Genomic DNA, 18,442 nt, shown 5'->3' on the forward strand with positions numbered 1-18,442 from the left:
AGATGTTCGACCATAAAGGCATTCCATTGCCAGATGCTCAGAAGAACAAAACTGCAATGCTCCCGTTAGCTTAGCAACTAATTGACTATTATCTGAGACGTCACCTAGCAACCCAACTGATAAACAATGCTACAAGTCTAGTATTTGTGTTACAGGTGTATGATTATCAAAAGAGAAGATCATTTACCAATTTTCCAAAGTTCTTTATTATCTGTGAATTTAAAAGGCCAGTTTGGTATTAAAAAACAAAAAAATTAACTTGTTATTAAGAGAACAACAATAAAGCTTCCGTTTTTATAATGTAATTCAATAACGTGATAATACAGTACACTGTGATAAAAGCTTCAGCAATTATCGCGACGTGAAAATGTTATACCGTCACATGCCAAAACTTGTCATGGCATATAAAAAAAAATGCAGCGCTCCTGTGCAAGTTGCTGAAAAAACACAGAGATATGACACAACTGTCAAAGAAGTCCATCTAGAGCATAATTTAATTGAAAAGTAATTTAAAAAACAGCGCAAACACAGACCTTCTCAGGGGCCGTTCAAACCAAACACATTTTTGCATTTGGTTTGAACGGTCCTTAGAAGGTAGCTGCCTTTACAGACAGTAAACAGGCGAGGCAGATCATTTGGTTTGAATTTCTGGTGTGTTGTATAAATTATGCCTCGTTAGAAAAGTTTTTTCACTCTGTAAAACTTCATATACCACATTAACTTAAATGTCTCCATGTTTGCTTTTATCTTTCAGTATGTCTCTCCTGAGTCAGCAGCCTTTCCTGTCTCTGGTGCTGACCTGTCTCAAGGGACAAGATGAGCAGAGAGAGGGTCTCCTGACATCCCTTTACAGCCAAGTACAGCAGGTACCTCATCAGCTCCTTCTCAAATGCACTTTCCATTCAGTCAGTGATTGCTCCATGTCTCTTTTCGACTGATATGATGTATTCCCTTATCAGATTGTGACAAACTGGCGTGAGGACCAGTACCAGGACGACTGCAAGGCCAAGCAGATGATGCACGAGGCCTTGAAGCTGCGGCTCAATCTGGTGTGCAACTTTTATCTATCTTACATAAGTCATCTCCCTTCTAAGTTTGGCTGACAAAACAAGTACAATATCTGTGTTAATCGGCTTGTCTTCAATCTTGTTACCTTGTGTTTTATGCCTCAAGGTTAAGGTTAAACTCAAATGAAAAATATTACCAAGGTCTAGTTAAATAGTCCATGAAAGGGATGACAAGTGCAGTTTTCTTACCTGCGTTAATGTATTTCCTGTTGAATAAGGATGTTGGCATGGGACATATTGATTTAGTGAAGTCACAGCCATGAAGCATTATTTGCTACTTTCTAATCGGTTGCAAGTGGTATTATTAGGTTGAAAGGTACATTGTCATTCTAGAGATCAATTGATTAGACAAACATCTGTGTAGTGCAAGATGAGTTATTAGCATTTTTTTGTCCATTTTCTCAAAAGGAGATAGGTGGTATATTTTAAATGTGTATAGCTGCTGTCAACTTTTAGTAGTACACTAAAATTGTTATTTGATCATGTATTTAAACTGTTGAGATCCTTTTCTTATTTTATAATTTCTGTCTCGTGGTCTAGGTGGGTGGGATGTTTGATACAGTGCAGCGTAGCACACAGCAAACAACAGAATGGGCGGTGCTTCTACTGGACATCATCAGCAGTGGCACAGTAGACATGCAGTCAAACAAGTGAGACACACCCCTCATTCACTTCCACTGATGATCTGTACAACACCTGATTCTGAATGTAGTTTCTATTTTGTTGTACCACTTTCTTTCTCCCTCTCCATTAGTGAGCTCTTCACTACAGTGTTAGACATGCTGAGTGTGCTAATTAACGGCACTCTGGCAGCTGACATGTCCAGCATCTCTCAGGGCAGTATGGAGGAGAATAAAAGGGCCTATATGAACCTGGTCAAGAAGCTGAGAGTAAGACTTTTGTGTATTAAATGCTTCTTTAAAAAATACCTCAGCCTCTTAGAAAACTGGCTTCTTTTTAAAATTAAATAATTGTTAGTGGTAGTGGCTTGCTAAGGCTAACATCAATTTTAGTTTTAATGAGGTTAGAGATGTGAAAAAACATCGGCCCATCTCATGCATCGTTTTGCTATGAAAATTAATGATACCTTGTTGCAGAAAGTTTTGCACCACTCAGATTTTCTTCAGAAAATGTAAAACTCAAGAATGTTTTTTTTTTTTTGCCTTGCAGAAAGAACTTGGTGATCGTCAGTCAGAGAGCTTGGAGAAAGTGAGGCAGTTGCTGCCTCTACCCAAACAGACTCGTGATGTCATCACCTGTGAGCCTCAGGGCTCACTCATTGACACCAAGGGCAACAAAATAGCTGGATTTGAAAAAGAGGTTAATAGCCAATTTTTTGTTATTGTTGTTTGTTGTTGACTAGTGCAGCATATAATCTAGTCAGTTGCTTACCTTTTGCATTCTCCCTGTGATCTCACATACAGGGTCTTCAGGTATCGACCAAGCAGAAGATTTCTCCATGGGATGTGTTTGAGGGGCTGAAGCACTCGGCTCCACTTTCCTGGGGATGGTTCGGAACAGTGCGGGTTGACCGCAAGGTTACAAAGTTTGAGGAGCAACAGAGGCTCCTTCTTTACCACACCCACCTAAAGCCCAAACCACGCAGTTATTATCTGGAGCCTCTCCCCCTGCCACCGGAGGAGGAGGAGCCTCCTACACCAGTGGCACCGGAGCCAGACAAGAAGGTGGATCCAGGGAAGCCGGAAAAGAGTGTCTCCAGTGTTGCACCTGACACTAATAAGAAGAAAAAGAAAAAGAAACCATCATCTGCCAATAAACAAGAGGTACAGATGAGAACGTAAAGAAATGGATCTCCTCTGTCTGACATCTAACATAGCAAATTAGGGATGTAGACGGTTCGACTAATACTGTCGGTTAAAAATTAAGCAAGAGGTTAATGAAAGAAACAACAGAGGGGTAATTTGATGGTTCTATCCAAGGGGCTCTAAAATAAATGTAATGTAGGGTATGTTATGTAGACACAGGTTAATACATAAACCACTATTTTCATCTCACTCTAAAAGACTATAGGAAAATTTCATCCGTTAAGACAACATGTTCGGATGCAAATAGGACTTCAAAGTTTAGTAGTAGCACGAGTACAATGTGGTACCAAAAAAAAAAAACGAACATCTGAAAGCCTCAAAATCCAAGGACATATGTTTACAGCCGCATTTCACTTATGTTGCACGGGAAACAGGAGTGTGATCCGCAGCGGGACATTAGTTGTTTCAGAACGAAACCAGAACGCCGGGCATCCCATCAACCGGCTGCATACAATACTTGTGTGTGTGTGTGTGTGTGTGTGTGTGTGTGTGTTGATTTTTTTTTTTTAAACAAAAATTATTAGGATTGCCCAGCAGCACAATTTGTGGGTAGGCTGGCTGTTTATTCTTCCATCGTTAAACTGTTATCACCTTAAACAATGTTATCACCTGGTAGGTTAATTTGGCGTGCAAGCGATCCATTCAAAATAAGTTTATGAAATATAAGAAGGAAATATATGGTTCTTCGTTTAAATGTTAATGTAATTAATATTGCTATATCTGGGGGCCTGGATGCTGACTACCACACCTGGAGTCGTAAGTTCGAATCCAGGGCCTGCTTAGTGACTCCAATCAGGCTTCCTAAGCAACCAATTGGCCTTGTTGCTAGGGTGGGTAGAGTCACGTTGGGTTAATCTCCTCATGGTGGCTATAATGTGGTTCGCTCTCAGCGGGGCACGTGGTGAGATGTGTGTGGATGCCGCGGAGAATATTGTGAAGCCTACACGTGTGCTAGGTCTCCGCAGTAACACGCTCAACAAGCTACATGATAAGATGCGCGGACTGATGTTCGCAGACGTGGAGGCAATTGAGATTCGTCCTCCACCACCCAAATTGAGGCAAGTCACTATGACACCACAAGGGCCTAGAGCGCATTGGGAATTGGGCATGCCAAATTGGGGAGAAAATCCCCCCCAAAAAATGTATATTGCTATAACTGTCATTTGAGCCTGTTTTGTTTCAGCCAGTATAGGGCTTTGTCATGCCTGTTTGATCACTTGTTTCATTCATGGCTTATTGTTTAACTGTTTATTAATCAGTAAATTTTGGTGGATAATCTGTTAAAAGAATTTGCCAAAATTTGCATCCCTGTAGCAAATCTTAAAATATTATTTTATAGATTACATTTTGGTTATATTCTAAAAATTGCCTGTAGCAATTAGATATTGATTGCCAGTGGATTTTAAATCAGCATAATTCGTGTGAAACGCTTTCCAGGGGCAGCAATAGCACTCAACGTTCTGGAGAGAATTGGTGCGTACACAGGAAGGCATTCAACATTTAAAAAAAGTCTGAATTCAACTGAATGGAACAGTGCAGTTTTTAAAATATGACATTTTTCAGAAAACATTTTTGTCTTAGAAGCATGAGCTTCATGGTGTGAGGTGTACATCACGCAATTAATAAAATAGCACAAAGAGCGAAAGAAATACCTTATTTCATATGTATTTATTTCTTGAAAACATATGAGGAAATCAGGTTTTTAATTAAGAGAGATCAAGATTAGTTGTTTCTGGTGCTCTGAAATAAAAGCATGACAGTGTTTGAATTTTTGTGGTTCAGGAATACAAGCCTCACATCTCAGGAGTAATGCAGTACCCACCAAGCATGGGCACTGAACTTATGAACATGAGCCAACCTTTCAGGATGGGTTACCCACCTCAAATGAATGTGTATACCCAGAACCAACCTCTACCACCAGGTCAGCACATACTGCAGCATAAATAATCCTCTTAACCTTCTTTCAAAACTTTTGTTATGAAATAAATTAATGTTATTTTTAAGAAATGTGAGAAGTTCAACAAGCAGTGTTCTTCCCAGATTTGTCTTTTTTTTTCTCTCTCTAAGGAGGGCCCGTTTTGGAGCCCCCTTTCCGTCCTAGGCCTCCCATGGGCAAAATGATTACAGCACGTCCGAGCACATACACTATGATGTCTAATATGCAGGGTGGAATGATGGGCATGGAGAAGCCATACCAAATGGGCTATAAACCCCAACCCAGCATGCCTCCGGGTCAGATTCGTCAGCAGCTACAGGTTAGACTGGTGAGTCTGGTTTTACTGATCCAAGACTCCAGACCAAGTATCACACACAGTTTGTTTATTTATTTATTTTTGTTTTGTTTTTGATTTTTTACATCTACTTTGTCATTTTAGGATAGATGTTCTGTAGTTACTAGTGCTTTCTAAAGCCCAAGTATGCTTCAGTTTTGACGCGAACACTATGTTATGAGATACTCGACTGTTTCTCTTCATTAATTTAGACCTATAAAGATGTATTTATATTCCTGCAGACTCGAGTATACCAATGCATTTATCTCCTGACCTCCTCACACACGCGTTCTTGATATACACATCCACTGTTGTCGTCTACTGTTGTTTAGCATCAGTTACATCTTCTAGTGGTTCTTTGTGAGGGCAATGGCTCAACTGTGAGTGTTGCCACCTTGTGGACCCACTAATTAGTGCAAATAATTTCAGTTCAGAGTATATGCAGTTGGAAAAATTGGGCCGCACTCGTTCAGTGCTCTAACACTTTCATGATGAAATTTGCGTCACACGTCCTGTACACAGATGCCTAGCATTTGCTTCTAACCAAATTATACTTTGGGCTTAAGCCAAGCTTGCATTGAAAACAGGCCTCAGGGGCCTAACTATGGAGCAGAATATCATAGAGACTTGGGGTTTGGCTCTTTTAACTCGGACCAATAAACGTCCTTGAATATACACAGCAACTGCCTAGCAACGATCCAGAACATCCTATATCAGTTGCCTAGCAAATGCGCTAGCAGCTGCCTAACAGCACTCAAGCAACCACCCAGAACACCATCTAATTTGACTAGCGACGTCATGGTAACCACCCAGAACAACCCAGGAACTGCATAGCAACAACTTAGCAATCACCCAGAAAACATAGTTATTGTATAGCAGCACTTTTGCAACCAGCCAAACACCTTACTAGCACCCTAGCAAAACTCTAAGGGTTTGGTCGCATTTACCTCTTCAAAATACAGTCTTCTCGATGAGAATCTGTGCGATCAGGAATTTCATGCAATGGACTTACGTTTTCCCTATGCAAATTCTCAGTGTTGACTAATAGTAAGTTGCTTGGTTTGGCATTGACCTCTCTATGGGTAGTGTTTTGTAGAATCTACACTGAATATTCTGAATATGAATGTACAAGGAAATTAAGTGAGTTTCTTCACAACTTCAAATATGTACATTTGTTTCTTAAGTAGTTTTTGTGGGTTTAACGCTTGCTTAACATCTGCCTATGCCTTTTTGTCTGTGGAATTTTGCCATGCAGAGGTAAAATGTACTTAGCCTTGACAACCGTCTAGCAATGCCTTTTAGCATCCACCTCCTACACACTAGCAATGTGCTGATAACCACTCAGAACACATTGACAACCACTTAGAGCAATGTGGCAGCCAGTTTTGCATGGGCAAGCACAGCTCAACATTTACTTGCATGTATTTAGTTGGTATGTATATATGATGATGCTCTGGGACTGGGTGATTGCTGTAATAAGTTTTAAATTCAAAAGGGTTGGATGATCATTTTCCAGAAATTAGACATATTATTGTTTGTTTGTTTGTTTGTTTGGTATTTTCAGAATCATAATCATTTGCTTGGACAGCAGATAAGACAGGTGGCACCCAATCAACAGTATCCATCAATGCAGCTGGCACAGGCAAGTATTGGTTAATTTACTGCATTACCATTTATTTGCAAAATTGACTCCCTAAAATTATCTACATTCACTCAAAACTACTGGCTTCAAAGCTATTGTAACGGATAGTGACTCTGCTATGGTAACATCATATTTCTTACTTCTGAACATTTCCCAGGGCTACACCACTTATGGCTCACTTGTGGGGATGCCGCCACACCCCTCACAGACTGCTGGAATAGTTCCTTCCGCATATGGTAACCAGGGCTTCCAGGGAGTGCATCCTGGTACAAATCCAGGGATGGTGGACCCTATTAGGCAAATACAGCAGAGACCTAGTGGCTACGTCCATCAGCAGGCTCCTGGGACATATGCACACACAATGCAGAACACACAGAGGTGAATCACACATACTGATACACACAGGATGTTTTCAAACTAGAGCTTTTGATGCAGACCTGCTTCTGTTTGACATCAGTTCATTTGGTTGGTGTGAAAACCGTTTTCCACTTTAAAATGGGGTATGGTTTATTTATGTGCACTAAAAGCCTTCATCAGCCAACTAACAAAGGACAATTGCATCTATGTAAACTTCTGCAGTTAAGCCAGGATGGACTTCGAAGACATTAATCATTAATTTTAAAGTTCATAAAAATATATTTTATTTTTAAAACACTGGACCTTAATACTTACTTAATTTACAAATTTAAAACCATGACCTGCACTGCACATAAATAGCTAATATTGGCATTATATTCATGCTGTTTAGCCAGAGGCGAACTGGCCCCCACAGTGAGCCTGGTTATTTTTCTCCATTAACAACATCTTTTGGAGTTTTGTGATCCTTGCCATTCGCCTTCAGCTTGATCACAGGGGTTTGAAATACAAGGAACTCTGAATATTTTTTAAAGATCTGATGCCACTACCCTGGCAAACTTTGGAACATCCATTGATTTATTGCATCCTCAAAAGCACTCGTGTCATTCGAGTTCATTCATTAAAAAACCTGTGACCTTCCGGAAGTTGTGTCCAGCAAAATCCAGCCAAACTGATTAGAGCTCACCAGATTGAGAAAGTACTTATTTCACTTTATGCATCAGATGGCCATTGAATGCAAACAAACTGCGTCAAACTTCAGTCAAACCAAATGAGAAAACAGCCTTAATCACAATTGATGTCTATTACAAGAAGTGTGAATTAAAACAAATGCATCAACATATAAAGTTTAACCATCTTTCTCAGGTTTCCCCATCAGCAAATGCAGCAGGCACCTATGATCCATAGCTTGGCTCAAGGTCACATGGGGGCACAGGGCATGCATCCCAGCATGAGACCCAATCAGATGATGGATCAGCAGCAGCAGCAGCAGCCGCAACAGCAGCCCCAGCAGCAACAACAGCAGATGATCAGACAGCATCCGGCTCTTCGAGTATGTACTCGCATACAACAACGCTATATCTTATCTTTCATGATGACTTATTATAGATGCAGTTGTATTGAAGTTGCCTACATAAATTAGATGGGAAGAAACCAATGTGATGAGCCAGTGCATTAAATGAATGTGTCCAGAATGGAATACTAGTGTACTGCATACTATGCAGTATGTACTATTTACTAAGAAAGTCATATAATATAAATATCGGCACGTTATTTTTTCAATATATTTTTGAGGCATCGAGATATTAAAGTTAGCCAACATTTCCAATTCACTCAGTTTGCCTCTGTTTAACAGTCTGGCTTAATAGTGTTGGGAGACACTAAGAGGGTGATATAACATTTACTGAAGCCGGTCATGGGTAGGAAAGGCACAGATATCACACACACAGGACGAGCTGATGCGGCACAGCAGATGGCAGTCCAAAGTTACAAAGGTTTTTGTACTACTTCAAGAATGAACAAAGTGACGTTGATGAGTTTGCAGGTTAGTGTATGAAATTGGTTTAACTGCTTAAACTGAATGATTAGAAATGGCGACGTTTATTATGCAATTTCTCTGTATGTGTAGCCTTGAAGAGGTCTTTCTTTCAAGCTGTCAAACCACAAAACAACATACTTGTAACTTAAATACATTGTGTTAGCTATATGAAAGATACATATAAACAATATATAATTCAGGGATGGCTGTAGTAAATAATCTTTGTCCATTTGATAATGATTTTAGAATGCGGCATGTCCTCTGCCAGACGCATCCACTGTACAACAGTGTTTAAAATCACATTTGATATTGCTGCAGTTTCACTAGTAACACTGGAAATGTTGGGTTAAGTCGGTGCATTACATGGCAGTGTAAAATATCTCATGCAGTGTCCTCTGTTTGTATACTGCTTATTTTGGCAGATGTGGTAAGTAACATGCATACAATTTCCAAAAATAGCAGGTAGCATGTCATTCTGAAAGATTTATTCTGCTGGCCTGCTTGGGAAAGACCTAGCGAGAGTCGCTAGACTCGCTGGTGGGCGTTCCTACTGCTGTCGTGATTTATACTGCCTGTAAAACTTAGAAAGCATTCGAAATTGACATGGAATACGTTCTATTGCTTCTAAAAATGAACATTTTGCCAGGGAGAGTGGTGTGTGTGTGGGTGTGTGTGTGGGTGTGTGTGTGTGGGTGTGGGTGTGTGTGTGTGTGTGTGTTTTTTTTTTCCCCTTTCCTCCCCAATTCTGGAATGCCCAATTCCCACTATTTACTAGGTCCTCGTGGGGGCACGGTTCCTCACCTCAATCCGGGTGGCGGAGGACAAGTCTTAGTAGCGCCAGCTTTTGAGACAGTCAGTCCGTGCATCTTATCAAGTGGCTTGCTCTGCATGACACCACGGAGACTCGCAGCATGTTGAGGCTCATACTACTCTCCGCGATACACATACAACTTACCATGCACCCCACTGAGAGCAAGAACCACATAATCGCGACCACGAGGAGGGGTTACCACATGTGACTATACCCTCCCTAGCAATCAAGCCAGTTTGGTTGCTTGGGAGACCTAGCTGGAGTCAATCAGCACACCCTGGATTCTAACTCGTGACTCTAGTGGTGCTAGTCAGCATGAATACTCTCTTGAGTTACCCAGGCCCTGCTGGGAGAGTGTTTTTATATAACCTGGAGCAGTGTTTAATGCACCATATCATGAACAAGATTAACAATCTATGGATTGTCTATCGGAATGCTGACATGGTTTTCCACACATAATTTTTAATAGGCTATATGTATGTGTTACAGGCAGTTGATATAGAAGAGTGAAATCACTCACAGAAACATTTAACTTCTCCGTCTTGCCTTCACTCGACTCCAGTATCTCGCACACTCACTGCCTGGAGATGGATTGCGTGAGCTTCACGGTCTTCATTGGTAGTCACTCTACCAACTTTGTCTTGTCACTTGCCACAGCAATCTTTGTCACCAAAGGTCACTGCAGCTCGTATCGCTGGAAGTCACTCAGCTCTCATCGAAATTTTATGGGATTGCGTGGCTTTGTCGTGCGATGTCGCCAGTGGTGAGAATGGGGCTTTATTGTTGAGCTCTGACCCATGTGTGTTAACTACTCACTTAAGCAGTTTCATTGATTTAAATTTGGTTTTCCTATGTGAATGCTGTAATGACCTGTCATTTTCTTGTGTTTGTATTTTTGCCTTTACAGCAGCAAGTTCAACAGCAGCAGCAGCAGGTTCAGCAACAGCTGCAACAGCAACAGCTGCAACAGCAGCAGGTTCAACAACAGCAGGTTCAACAACAGCAGGTTCAGCAGCAGCAGCAGCAGCAGCAGCAGGTCCAGCCTCAACAGGTGCAGCAGCAACAGGTGGCAAATGCCCAGCCACCCACTCAAACCATGGGCATGCAGCCTCTGCCCCCACAGCAGCCCATGGTAAAACCCCAAACAAGTCATCATGTTACCCTATAAAAGCATATCCAATGCATTCTTAATGAAATATCAAGGGGTAAATCACTGTAAAGCACTCATGGCGCATTGTTTTAATAATCTATAACAAATGGTCTTTTTATCTCAGTTCCCAAGGCAAGGCATGCAGCAAACCCAGCAGCAGCAGCAGACCGCAGCACTGGTCAGACAGCTCCAGGAGCAGCTCTCAAGTATGTTTTAATCTTTACTATGCTTTGCATAGAGTCTCAGCCATTGTACACTTACCTTTGGCAGAACCTATGGTTGTTTTCAATAATATTTATTTATTTTTTCTCTCCAGATACGCAACCTGGACAGAACACCAACTCCTATTACTGAGAAAGAGTGTGTGTGTGTGAGTGTGTGAATGCATTTCACAGCTGGCAAAGATTAAGTCTGTCTCCACAGCAGCAGATACTAGTCTATACGTTATGGACCTTTCTGAGAGAAGTGGAACCCTACGCCTAAACTATGCCCACATGGCTGTATCTGAAGTAGAATTAAACATTGTTTTTCAGACATGTATTTCTAAAATCTATAGAGGGTTTGTTCCAACACATTGACTGAAGTGTACAATGGAAGAGTTTATGTAAAAAGAAGTACAGGAAAATATAAGAATAATGCAACTTTTTTTGTTAATTTTATTATTATTTCACTTTGTAAAATTTTTCAGTTTCGTGTATTTCTCATTAAAGAATCATGTCAGTTTTTATGCCTTGTCTTCCATTTTGCATACTTGCAGAAACACAAAAAGTGGAACATTAATGTTTGCTCAAGCTTCTCTGGTCTCTGTCTCCATCCAGTGTTTATAAATAGTTTGCAGGGGTAAATTTCATTAAACCTTGAAAGTAAAGACCCCTGCCCCCTTCCTATATTTTGCTTAAAATCACCCAAACATCATATTGCTTCTGAAGTCAGATTTAACCAGTAGAGTCTTAGGGATTACATTTATGCTGCCTTTATTTTATTTTTGAACCTTCTAAGTTCTGGCCAACATTCACTTTCACTGTATGGACCTACAGAGCTGATATTCTTCTAAAAATCTTTGTTTCTGTTCTGCAGAAGAAAGAAAGTCATACAAATCTGGGATGACATGAGGATGAGAATACAATGAGAAAATGTTCATTTTATTTGTTTTTCAAAGACCATCTCTTTAATGGTCTTTTAAAATATGCTTAATTTTCTGTATACAAACTATATATTTTTTCTTTTGGGGTGGAATTTGATCTGGACATGTGTCCTCTTTTATTATTATATTTAATCAAGGTTGGCATTACCTAAACACACTTGAAGCATTAATTTAGGTTTTGACTTTGCCATTTTGGGATTCCTTCCTTGGCTCCTCTCAAGGTAACTAAACAGTACTCTCATATCAGGACCCAGTGCTCTTCCTTCCAAATGACATTCTCTTCTGTCCTATTTCACCAGGAACTTGAGAGAATCCCAGCTCCTCTCCTCTGGCTTGACTCCAACCTAGATAACATTTTGTCTGAAAGCCCAGGCACCACAGGTTGCAGGTGTATCCCATACATCCTGAGGCACTCCTAAGGATACATTAAGAATAGTGTCAAGCCATTGCTTGTCTTTCGCATCACTTTGGTCTAGCTTCCATGGTGCATGCCTTTGGATGAACCCATTGGTCAAACGTGCACATGCGCTAATGGCCTCCATTGCTTTGTACACTTGTAGATTCTCCCAAGTGTTGTTCTTCTTATTCAGTTAATGCAGATACTGTCCATCATTCTGTAGTCTTCCGAAACAGCTTTTCCAGAGTTCTTCAGATGTTTCCTTTGGGAAGCAAGTGTTGCAGAATTGGGGATACACCTGCTTGGGGTTGAGGGATGGTGCAGTGCAGCGGTTCAAAAGTCCACCAAGTGCACCAGCCAGTTCAATGTGTCACAGCTTAATGACTTTATCGTCGTGATAGTCGCAGTCCGAGTCAGGAACCCCTTGTCTCAGAAGAAAGTAGCGCAGTCCATCCACAGTAAACTTCTCCAATGTTTCTTGTGGATTGACCACCTTTCCAAGACTCTTGGACAATTTCTTGCCCTCTACTGTCCAGTGCTAGTGCACGTGTATCGTCTGAGGTAGGGGTAACCCTGCAGCTAAGAGACATGTCGGCCAGTATATTGCATGAAATTCAAGAATGTCTTTACCTGGGGCCTAGGTAGCTCAGCAAGTATTGACACAGACTACCAACCCTGAAGTCACGTGGAGGCATGCTGAGTGACTCCAGCCAGGTCTCCTAAGCAACCAAATTGGCCCGGTTGCTAGGGAGGGTAGATTCACATGGGGTAACCTCCTTGTGATCACTATAATGTGTGCTTCTCGAGCTCGGTGGGGTGCGTGGTGAGTTATGAGTGGCTGCCGTGGAGAATAGCCTCCACAAACGCTACGTCTCCATTGTAACGCGCTCAACAAGCCACGTGATAAGATGCGCGGATTGACCTCTCAGATGTGGAGGCAACCGAGATTCATCCTCTGCCATCCGGTTTGAGGCGAGGCACTTCGCCACCATGAGGACTTGGAGCGCCTTGGGCATTCCAAATTGGGAAGACAAAAAAAGAATGTCTGTACCTACGAGATGTTGGACAACTATCCACCACTTGGAGTGATTCTGCGGATAACCAATGACAGTTTAGTAATTCACTATCCAACCAAACATAGATGTTTGTTCTGGATCTCCGGGGAGTGAAATACCCCTCTGAAGGTGGTTTTCCTGGCGAGACACTGACAGATTGGGAGATCATCTTCAAGCCATTGAAGAACTAAATGCTGAAACTTTACAGGCTTGATGACCTTTGGGTTTGATTGAAACCACTGAAGCAATTTGCTGTGGAATTCCGATAGACGGAACATGTAATTGTTTTCCTTCATCCATTCCACCTGTCATTGGAAACATTTGAAAAATTGCTGTTGGTGTCATAACTGATGCCACGTTTAAGAACTTTGGATTACTAATAGTAGAACGATATATTGGCCAGACTGATTAATCGGCCGATATTTCGCCATTTTTAATTTATAGGCATTGGCTGATAACTGTGCACTCAATCTGATTAACAGATTGGTCATTATGGATGGTGTCATTTCCAAAAACTTCTGGATCAAAAAATCAATGGATAGTGCACATTTTCAGTTTACAAGCATATTTTTGACTTTTGATTAAATGTTGTGTAAAATGAGTGTTGGTCTAAAATTAGCAATTTTATGCACACATTATTTGCTGTCATTAAATTGTATTGTATCTCCTTAGATATCAGTACTGGTATTGACCATTAAACAAAAAGCCATCGGTTAACCTCTTCTACATGGGTCAATGATGTGACACAAAAATGTTTTTTGTCTGGATCTATTAAGTTATTCTAATATGCAAAAAAATGCAGTTCACATAAGACATTTACTTTGGCACACCTCTACTGTGATATAAATATTTATAGTTTCTGAGATCAGAGTCATTGTGATATATTTCTGGGGGTTAAATAAAATGCTGAAGTGGTCCAACTGTCAGTAAAAAATAAAAATAAATGGAAAAAAGCTTTCAAATAAAAAGTTTTGGACTTTTTTTTTTTTTTTTTTTTTGTGGCACAAGTAGTTTGGAATGATCTATTATTATTTATTAAAAAATTTGTTTTAAAATATTAATAGTAGAAACATTTTTGGCCACCAAATCAATGCCAGGTGGTGTAACCACAATGCACGTTGACGTTCTGTTGGCTTTTTATTTTAATTAGATATTTTGAAAATGATATATATATATATATATATATATACACATACATACATACAGTTGAAGTCAGAAGTTTACACACACTTGGACTGATGTCATTAAAACTCATTTTTTTAACAAGTCCACATATTTAACATTAGCAACTAGAGTTTTGGCAAGTCATTTAGGATGTCTACTTTGTGCATGACATGAGTAATTTTTCAAAAAATTTTTTACAAAATGATAGTTTCACTTTTAATTGACTTACAATTGCAGTGGGTCAGAAGTTTACATACCCTAAGTTAACTGTGCCTTTAACAGCTTGGAAAATGCCAGAAAATGTCAAGCCGTTAGATAATTGGCCAATTAGCTTCTGATAGGAGGTGTACCTGTGAAGGTATTTTAAGGCCTACCTTCAAACTCACTTGACATCATGGGGAAAACAAAAGAAATAGCCAAGGCCTCAGAAAGAAAATAATTGTGGACCTCCACAAGTCTGGTTCGTCCTTGGGAGCAAGTTCCAAATGCCTGAAGGTACCACGTTCATCTGTACAAACAATAGTATGCAAGTATAAATGCCATGAATGTAGTTTGGTGTGAAAAGTACAAATCAATCCCACAACAACAGCAAAGGACCCTGTGAAGATGCTGGAGCAAACAGGTTGACAAGTATCTATATCCACAGTAAAACAAGTCATATATCAACATAACATGAAAGGCTGCTCAGCAAGGAAGAAGCCAATGCTCCAAAACTGCCATAAAAAAGACAGACTACAGTTTGCAAGTGCACATGGGGACAAAGATCTTACTTTTTGGAGAAATTCCTTTGTTAGAAAAATCTAACCATCATTAATTTTGGAGGAAAAAGGGTGAGGCATGCAAGCTGAAGTACACCGTTTCAATGGTGAAGCATAGGGGTGGCAGCATCATGTTGTGGGGGTGCTTTGCTGCAGGAGGGACTGGTGCACTTCACAAAATAGATCATATTTATTAGAATTACAGTATGTTGATGTATTGAAGCAGCATCTCAAGACATCAGCCAGAAAGTTAAAGCTTGGTCACAAACGGGTCATCAAAATGGCCCCAAGCATACCTCCAAAGTTATGGCAAAATGGCTTAAGGACAACAAAGTCAAGGTATTGGAGTGGCCATCACAAAGCCCTGACCTCAATCCGATAAAAATCTGAAAAAGTGTGTGAGAGGCCTACAAACCTGACTCCGTTACACCAGTTCTGTCTCGAGGAATGGGCCAAAATTCCAGCAACATATTGAGAGAAGCTTGTGGAAGGCTACCCAAAAATTTTGACCCAATTTAAACAATTTAGAGGCAAAGCTAACAAATACTAACAAAGTGTATATGAACTTCTGACCTACTGGGAATATGATGAAAGAATTAAAAGCTGAAATATATTATTTTCTCTACTATTATTCTGACATTTCACATTCTTAAAAAAAAGTAGTGATCCTAACTGACCTAAGACAGGGAATGTTTTCTACAATTAAATGTCAGGAATTGTGAAAAAATTAGTTCAAATGTATTTGGCTGAGGTGTATGTAAACTTCTGATTTAAACTGTATATAATATATTAGTATATATTTACTTGAAAGAATATGTTTGAAAACTATTAAATGAATGATTAAGTTGTGTTCACTCATGTGTATTTATGGTGCAAGGAACTTTTTTAACACTGTTTATTTAATGGTTACACTTGATATTTAAGTAATGAAGTCTTTTTTATTATGATTTAAGAAATGCCAAAATTATGAGACCAACATGGACACAGAGATTACACTTCTACACATACATCACAACTTGGCACATGTGTTTTAAACTAGAATTTTAAAGGATTTCAAATGTATTTGTCAATGACCCAGATCTCATTCTGGAATCCACTAGTATAGGAAGCATTGGTTTTTATTCAGTAACGGGGTAGACAATAAATACCCTGTGGCTGTTCTCAGTGGATACTTTGATCTGTCTTCCCATTGAGTCTGTGCTGTCTGTGACTTGAGTTGGAGTAAGAAAGCTTTCACCTGGAGTGGAGTACAAAACTTCATAAATTCCTTTATGTATGAACCCTTTGCTATGGAGAACCATCCAGAAGTGTTGAACTGACTGTTTATGTCTTTTCTCTGTTGTCCGAATGTAGTCTGTGTATAATACACCATATCTTTGGAATACATTGTATACTCTGATGCCTCAGTGCAGATGCTCAGAGGGTATTTATCAGCATTACCAGCAGCCTCTTGGATTTTGAGACCATGTTCATCTGTACCTGCAAAGGTCATACAACCATCTTCACAACAACATAATGAGCATAAGTTATACTTTTTATGCAGAAATTTGCAAAACATACCTGTAACAAACCTAGAATGATACCCCTGTAAGAGCTTGTATCTGAGCAGGCAGTCAACAATTACTGCAGTATAAACATGGCCAATATGAGGAGATGCATTGACATAGAAGATGGGAGTCGTGATGTAATATGTCTTAGATCTCTGTGAATAATCCCTGCACAAGCACGCAAAACCGGACAATGCTTGATACACTTCGAGGGCACTGAGGGATGGACATGTTGAAGTCTTCTTTGGAAAGCACAATTTGATAACCTTAGAATTATAGTTCTTTTGCTAGTGAGAATATAGCACAGAAACTTCATCTTGTGACAGCTGCGCTGAGACTTGTGTGGAATAACCAGGGTCATTGCTTTAACTTTCAAAGGAAAGGTCCAACAAAAATGTCCTATTTTGAGATAAATTTGTCAAACTTAAAAAAAAAATGCCCATAATAGGTTTTGTATAATATTTAAACATACCTTTAGCTATGAATCGTAAAATGTTAAGCCATGATCTTGAATTAATGAGTCACACAATTGAAATATTATTTAACTTTTCCATTAAGAGGTGGTATTTAGCCCCTGGATTGGATTCTGAGGGGCATTTTGACCTTAATAAGGGCATTTTATTTTCTAACCACATAAAATGTAATACTTTGTCCCTACAAGTGTTAAAACCATTTTAATTTTTTGATGATTCTCTATCACATCTAGTGGTTTTCATTTATCTCTGATTCAACAAGCTTATGATAATTAATAATTATTTCGAACATGTCTGGAGAAGGAAATATGACATTTGGGACTAGATTTAAATATTATATTACTATTTAATGAAACTCACTGTTTAAAAGAAATATATCAAGAATACACAAACGACAGCATTTGTGGCATAATGTTGATTACCACAAAAAAAAATCATTTCGACTCATCTGTCCTTTTCTTTAAAAAAAGCAAAAATCAAGGTTACAGTGAGGCACTTAGCCTACAATGGAAGTGGATGGGGCCAATTTTTGGAGGGTTCAAAGGCAGAAATGTGAAGCTTATAATTTTATAAAAAGTACTTACATTAATTCTTCTGTTAAAAATCATGAATTATGTGAGCTGTAAACCTGTTTAAATTGTCATTTTTCAGTCGTTTTAGGGTTTGTTGACATTACATCGTCATGGCAACGTTGCAAAATTGGCTATAACTTTACACAGAAAATGTTAGTAAGCGATTTTATAACACTAAAATTGTTATATATTGTTCATGTTTTGTGGCTATACTTTAGAAATAGTAAGTATTTTAACGTTTACAGATTGGCCTCATACACTTTGCCTCACTGGAACGGCGATATTTGCCATTTTAAAGAAAAGGAGGGGCAAGACAAAATTATTTTTCGTGGTTATACATTTTATTCCACAAATACTGTCGATTGAACCCGGAATATTCCTTTAATGAGAGATTAGCTGAACTCGTGTTGGACTTTTTTTGCTCTCGCTTGAACCGGAAGTGGTCTTGCCATCTCATGACACCGGCGTTTATCATTCACAGCCAGATTCCTCCGTGAAGTGTCAGTGGAATAATGAATTAAAACACCATTATTTACTCTCGAATTTTAAGGATCGGCTATCTAGTCCACATTTTGGTTCGGGATTCTTGTATCTGAGTGATCTCATTGGTTTTAAAGATGTCAGTTGTGGGTTTTGACGTAGGGTTTATGAACTGTTATGTAGCGGTAGCTC

General features: G+C 39.5%; 1 protein-coding gene and 1 pseudogene across 5 annotated transcripts in view; one reads left to right on the top strand and one right to left on the bottom strand.

Annotated features, from left to right (window-relative positions):
- LOC127659448 (mediator of RNA polymerase II transcription subunit 12-like) overlaps positions 1-14,204 on the top strand; it is a 36,765-nt gene extending 22,561 nt beyond the window's left edge. For 2 of the 5 annotated variants that reach the window (XM_052149277.1, XM_052149278.1), the window contains exons 31-44: positions 755-866; positions 960-1,049; positions 1,608-1,717; positions 1,822-1,957; positions 2,238-2,387; positions 2,492-2,851; positions 4,676-4,814; positions 4,961-5,148; positions 6,728-6,805; positions 6,963-7,183; positions 8,027-8,213; positions 10,418-10,642; positions 10,785-10,866; positions 10,977-14,204. In XM_052149277.1, the coding sequence (XP_052005237.1) occupies positions 755-866; positions 960-1,049; positions 1,608-1,717; positions 1,822-1,957; positions 2,238-2,387; positions 2,492-2,851; positions 4,676-4,814; positions 4,961-5,148; positions 6,728-6,805; positions 6,963-7,183; positions 8,027-8,213; positions 10,418-10,642; positions 10,785-10,866; positions 10,977-11,014 (2,116 nt within the window). In that variant the 3' untranslated portion in view covers positions 11,015-14,204. Of the gene's footprint in view, positions 1-754; positions 867-959; positions 1,050-1,607; positions 1,718-1,821; positions 1,958-2,237; positions 2,388-2,491; positions 2,852-4,675; positions 4,815-4,960; positions 5,158-6,727; positions 6,806-6,962; positions 7,184-8,026; positions 8,214-10,417; positions 10,643-10,784; positions 10,867-10,976 lie in introns of all 5 variants that reach the window. The other 3 variants (XM_052149274.1, XM_052149275.1, XM_052149276.1) reach the window with 2 other exon arrangements.
- LOC127659806 (methionine--tRNA ligase, mitochondrial-like) overlaps positions 12,092-18,442 on the bottom strand; it is an 11,573-nt pseudogene continuing 5,222 nt past the window's right edge.

Source organism: Xyrauchen texanus, chromosome 19 (assembly GCF_025860055.1).
Source record: "Xyrauchen texanus isolate HMW12.3.18 chromosome 19, RBS_HiC_50CHRs, whole genome shotgun sequence".
NCBI classification, from domain to species: domain Eukaryota; kingdom Metazoa; phylum Chordata; class Actinopteri; order Cypriniformes; family Catostomidae; genus Xyrauchen; species Xyrauchen texanus.